The sequence below is a fragment of the Salvelinus alpinus genome, chromosome 22 (genome assembly GCF_045679555.1).
Source record: "Salvelinus alpinus chromosome 22, SLU_Salpinus.1, whole genome shotgun sequence".
NCBI classification, from domain to species: domain Eukaryota; kingdom Metazoa; phylum Chordata; class Actinopteri; order Salmoniformes; family Salmonidae; genus Salvelinus; species Salvelinus alpinus.
This window is the reverse complement of record NC_092107.1, coordinates 26,562,072-26,568,071: the sequence shown is the minus strand read 5'-3', so window position 1 is coordinate 26,568,071 and position 6,000 is coordinate 26,562,072. Positions and strand designations below refer to the sequence as shown.

The following is a 6,000-nucleotide window of genomic DNA, read 5'->3' as shown; positions in this document are numbered from 1 at the left end:
AGGAGGTCTGAGAACTGGCCGTGTGGTGGCAGGACAACAACCTCTCCCTCAACGTGATCAAGACAAAGGAGATGATTGTGGACTACAGGAAAAAGAGGACCGAGCACGCCCCATTCTCATCGACGTGGCTGCAGTGGAGCAGGTTGACAGCTTCAAGTTCCTTGGTGTCCACATCACCAACAAACTAACATGGTCCAAGCACACCAAGACAGTCGTGAAGCGGGCACGGCAAAACCTATTCCCCCTCAGGAGACTGGAAAGATTTGGCATGGGTCCTCAGATCCTCAAAAGGTTCTACAGCTGCACCATCGAGAGCATCCTGACTGGTTGCATCACTGCCTGGTATGGCAACTGCTCGGCCTCCGACCGCAAGGCACTACAGAGGGTAGTGCGTACGCCCCAGTACACTGGGGCTAAGCTTCCTGCCATCCAGAACCTCTATACCCCCCCCCCCTCTCCACACCACTGCCACTGTCTGTTGTCATCTATGCATAGTTACTTTAATAACTCTACCTACATGTACATACTACCTCAACTAACCGGTGCCCCTGCACATTGACTCTTTACCAGCACCCCCCTGTATATATTGTTATTTTTTACTGCTGCTCTTTAATTACGTGTTACTTTTATCTCTTATTCCTATTCATATATTTTTTAAACTGCACTGTTGGTTAGGGGCTCCTAAGTAAGCATTTCACAGTTAGGTGAATATCTGTTGTATTCGGTGCATGTGACTAATACAATTTGATTTGGTTTGATTTGAAACGCAGCATATCATTGGAAATTAATGTAATTCTGTTGTACCAAAATGCAATAAAGCTCTTGGTGTGTTCGAAGCTTAACATGTATGTGTAAATTGATTTTGCAACGCTCGCGCACGTAACGCGACCGGTGTGGTCAGCATGTTCAGTCAGACATTCAATTGTAGGTGACAGTAGCTCATTCAGCTCATTATTAGCTCTTTTCACCCGCGATAGGCTCCAACAAGTTTCCCCTTGCCTGTGCTGCGACCAACTATTTGACTAGGCTACACGAATGCCGCCAGCACGGACCGTACCCCCTGGACACATTTATGTGATCTAAATGCATGCGGTTTTCTCACTATCATCACTTGAGTGAAAACACCAATGGAGAGGTAACTGCGCTCAGATGGTTAAGATTGTGTCTTTGATCACGAAAATGGACACTGCTGGATCATTAATCAAATGGAAAACTTTTATTTTTTATCTAATGGTAAGTTTCCTCGAATTCCGACATTCATTCAGGACTTTCAAGAGCTCCATAGACCTACATGTTATTTTGCATTCTATAACATCTTCTGTTTTATTCAACTTGCTTTCATATTATCTCTATTCTTCACCTGAGGTCCTGAAATGTCTAGTCTTGTATTGCCTAGTTGTAGTCCACTGAAGCTTTGGAGTCGGTTCCAAATTCCAGTCAGTGACCAATAGTGTGCCACAATTTTTCAATTGTTTTGTCTTTTTATTCTTCAATGTATGCGTAATTCTCATGAGGGGAAAAAAAACATGTACCATTTTGAGTCATTCATTTTCAATGATAGCTGCCCTAAAGGGGCAGTGCAGTCAAACACGTGATTTCGTGTACTTTATATATTTCCACATAATATTTTTACCATTTGAATTGAAAACAATGCATTGTTACCCATAAATTATTTGATATCGAGATAAAAACTGCTGCGTTGGACCTTTAAAGTTTGCTGGCTATGAACTCCTGTTCAAACAGAAAAGTTTTCCAATTGAAAGACAGAAACAGTTATAGAGTCCTCTCACTCTGTCTGAAGTAATAGAACAGGTTGGCATTATAGGGACTGTCAAAGGCAGGATCCCGGGGGAGGGGAAGAATGAAACATTCACGACTGGTCTCTGGTGCTGTGAAAGAGAAATAGAGAAAGAAGTGGAGCAGCTAAAGTGCAGCGCCTCCAATTCAAAGTATAATGTTACTGCCTTCAGAAAAGTTATGCCACAAAGGCTGTTTTCTCCTCTTTGTGTCAGACTGAGGGACTAAGAAGCTTCTGTTCCGGTTGATGTAGGTTTCAGTTTACCATAGATGTTTTGTCCTTCAAAATGTTACTCAATATCAACATTAATTATATAGTAGTATCCACATTGGAGTAGTTATTCTATTGCTTCTATATAAAATACTGAACCACACATATTTGGACATTCATTTTACTATATGTTTTGTAAGATTGTTATTTTTTTTATAAAGGAAAGTCACACTGTTTGCAATGAACTTTTTTTTATTGTCACGAATGTTACTGCTCTAATGCCTTCATTGGGGTGTACTTTGTCTGTTTTAACAGGTTGTCAACTACATGTTTTTCAATGGAGTGCCATTTTCCAATATGGCCGATGCTAGCCAAGCTGCCAGCAACCAGGAGAAGTGGTCCAATATGACCTTGGTGAAGCGGCACCCTCTGTCCTCCTGGTATCAGAGATCTCATTGGCATGGCAACAGCAAGCCAGGCGCTACACATTCTCCACAAAGACGCCTCACACCACTGTCCTTCTACAAACTTGTCTATTCTTTTCAAGTGAAAGAGGACACACAACCAGGTAGAGCGGTGTTTACCCCTTTCCTTCTCGCAGATATTTAAATGCTGATTAGTTAAGCTTGTTCATACATGTTTGTTCTTTAATCCAGAGTCACATGCCTCAGTTACGAAGTCTTCAGGCTGACACCTACTGACTGATCGGCTTAGGAAGTTATTGGTAGATGTTAATGCTCAGTATTTCTTTTAATGTTTTAAACCTCATGGCTTTAAATGAAATTCCACCAACTCCCCTGCCTATTTCAGTTAGAGGATTAAATACCTCCTGGTGTGCTCCACCTTCCTCATGTTAGAGAATGGTGATGATGAAACATTGCCAATTATGAGTGCGTGGGGAATGAACGCACAACACTGGTGTTGCCAGCACCATACTTTAACCCCACTGAGCCATTGGAACCAGCATTGGTAATAGTAAGTTACCAAACCATCAGACACGTCAGAGAATTTCATCCTGAGTGTACTGTCTAATTCCATGTATTGACAGGAACAATAGTGGGGAAGGTGGAAGCAGGAGAGCACAGCAAAGGATCGACAAACATTATCTTCTCTGTGTTGGAGGACGACGGGGAGGGCCTGTTCCTGCTCAGCCATCTCTCCGGTGACTTTCTGCTGTCACGCTCCCTGGACTACGAAACCCAGAGACTCTACATCCTGACAGTGGTAGTGAAGCATGGGGCCTTAGGGGCCAGCAGAGCCAGGGTCTATTTTAATGTGCTGGATGTCAACGATAACCTTCCAGTGTTCAGACTGGACTCTTACTCCGTCTCTGTACCAGAGGACAGCCCTGTTGGAACCTGCTTCCTCTCTCTCAATGTCTCTGATGCGGATGACGGTGAGTGTGGAACAACATGTTTAACATACCACCTGACACAGACAGGTGCTGTATAGACCAAGGTTGTGTTTATTAGGTATCAAACGGACAAAGCATTACCAGTTTCAGTCCTATTTATTTATTTACTAGTCAGCCCCATCACATGATCAAAGCCACATCAAGGCTTGTCTGCTGAAAACAGGCTCTACTGTATACGTAACCTGGACATTTGATCACGGATCTATGATCATTTCAACAGTAATTGAGCTCATTGCAAATGACTAATAAAACAACTATCTCATTGCCATCTCTATGCCATTTAAAAAATGTTACATGTAATCTCCGGTTCTCCATCATTCCATAAAATGACCTGTACATGTCTCTGTCCCCGGACCTAATTATCCAGCCAGGCTTTGGGCTCCCGAGTGGCGCAGTGGTCTAAGGCACTGCATCTCAGTGTTAGAGGCGTCACTACAGACACCCTGGTTCGATTCCAGGCTGTATTACAACCAGCCGTGATTAAGAGTCCCATAGAGTGGCGCACAATTGGCCCAGCGTCGTCCGGTGTTTTGGCCAGTCATTGTAAATAAGAATTTGTTCTTAACTGACTTTCCTAGTTAAATAAAGTTTACATTTATGACCAAAAGAATGTGGATCCTGCTTGTCGAACATCTCTAAAATCATGGCCATTAATATGGAGTTGGTCCCACCTTTGCTGCTATAATAGCCTCCACTCTTCTTGGAAGGCTTTCCACTAGATGTTGGAACATTGCTGCGGGGTCTTGCTTCCATTCAGCCACGAGCATTAGTGAGGTCGGGCATTGATGTTGGGCGATTAAGCCTGGCTCGCAGTCGGTGTTCCAATTCATACCAAAGGTGTTCGGTGGGGTTGAGGTTAGGGCTCTGTGCAGGCCAGTCAAGTTCTTCCACACAACGATCTCAACAAACCATTTCTGTATGGACCTCGCTTTGTGCACGGGGGCATTGTCATGCTGAAACAGGAAAGGGCCTCCCACAAAGTTGGAAGCACAGAATTATCTAGAATGTCAATGTATGCTGTAGCGTTAAGATTTCCATTCACTTGGAACTAAGGGGCCTAGCCCAAACCATGAAAAACACCTCCAGACCATTATTCCTCCTCCCCCGAACTTTAAAGTTGGCACTATGGATTCGGGCAGGTAGCATTCCCAGAGTTGTTCGTCAGACTGCCAGATGGTAAAGCGTGATTCATCAATCCAGAGAACGTGTCTCCACTGCTCCAGAATCCAATGGCGGTAGGTGATCTTAGGCTTGTGTGTGGCTGCTCAGCCATGGAAACCCATTTCATGAAGCTCCTGATGAACAGTTCTTATGCTGACGTTGCTTCCAGAGGCAGTTTGGAACTCAGTAGTCAGTTTTGCAACCGAGGACAGGCGATTTTTACACGCTACACGCTTCAGCGGTCACATTCTGTGAGCTTGTGAGGCCTACCACTTCTCAGCTGAGCCGTTGTTGTTCCTAGACAATTCCACTTCACAACAACAGCACTTACAGTTGACCAGGGGAGCTTTAGCAGGGCAGAAATTTGATGAACTGACTTGGAAAGGTGGCATCCTATGACGGTGAGTCACTGAGCTCTTCAGTAAGGTTGTTCTACTGCCAATGTTTGTCTATAGAGATTGCATGGCTGTGTGCTCAATTTGATACACCTGTCAGCAACAGATGTGGCTGAAATAGCTGAATCCACTCATTTGAAGGGGTGTCCACATACTTTTGTATATACAGTGCATTGGGAAAGTATTCAGACCCCTTGACTTACCACATTTTATGTATGTATAAAAATAAAAAAAATCCTCATCAATCTGTTGAAACCCCCTCGGACGGTTACGTCGGCAGACCAGTCGTGATGGATCGGCTGGAATACCCAATGTGGTATGGATTTCAATTTAGTCCAAGATGGCGTAGCAGTCGGGCGTCTGTTTTGTTTGTCTTGTCCCGTCACGTGTAATTATCGTTTTCTTCGTATATATTTCGTATACATTTTTATATTTTTAATCTCAATTTCCATCTACGGACTGAATATACTCTCCTGCAACCCGCCTCACTCAATGTGGTATGGATCTGCTATTTTTATACTTTAGAACCGGAACCCCCATCAGAAGCTTGCCAGCTAACTAGCTACTAGCTAGTAGTGAGTTAGCCACTACTAGCGGTCATCACCGTTAACTCGGACATCAGCCAGCCTCAGCCAGGTCAATTCCGGCCGATCCATCGCGACTGGTCTGCTGACGTAACCGTCCGAGGGCGTTTCAACAGGCTCTTCCGTTGCAACGTCCCCGAGGCTCATCTGCTAGCCTGCTATCCCCGGCCTGCTAGCTGTCTGAATCGCCGTGTCTCCAGCTCGCCTAGCTACTCACTGAACCCTATGATCACTCAGCTACACATGCCTCTCCCTAATGTCAATATGCCTCGTCTATTGCTGTTTTAGTTAGTGATTGTTGTCTTATTTCACTGTAGAGCCTCCAGCCCTGCTCAATATGCCTTAGCTAGCACTTTTGTTCCATCCCCCACACATGTGGTGATCTCACCTGGCTTAAATGGTGCCTCTACAGAACAAACCTCTCTGATCGTCACTCAA

The 6,000-nt window shown here is 44.4% G+C and overlaps 1 protein-coding gene across 1 annotated transcript in view; it reads left to right on the top strand.

The window, feature by feature from the left end:
- The first annotated feature begins 972 nt into the window (after positions 1–972).
- Positions 973–6,000, top strand: part of LOC139549327 (protocadherin Fat 4) — a 34,332-nt gene continuing 29,304 nt past the window's right edge. Inside the window, exons 1-3 of the mRNA XM_071359710.1 lie at positions 973–1,233; positions 2,324–2,576; positions 3,057–3,404. Of these exons, the coding sequence (XP_071215811.1) occupies positions 1,150–1,233; positions 2,324–2,576; positions 3,057–3,404 (685 nt within the window). The 5' untranslated portion in view covers positions 973–1,149. The remainder of the gene's footprint in view (positions 1,234–2,323; positions 2,577–3,056; positions 3,405–6,000) is intronic.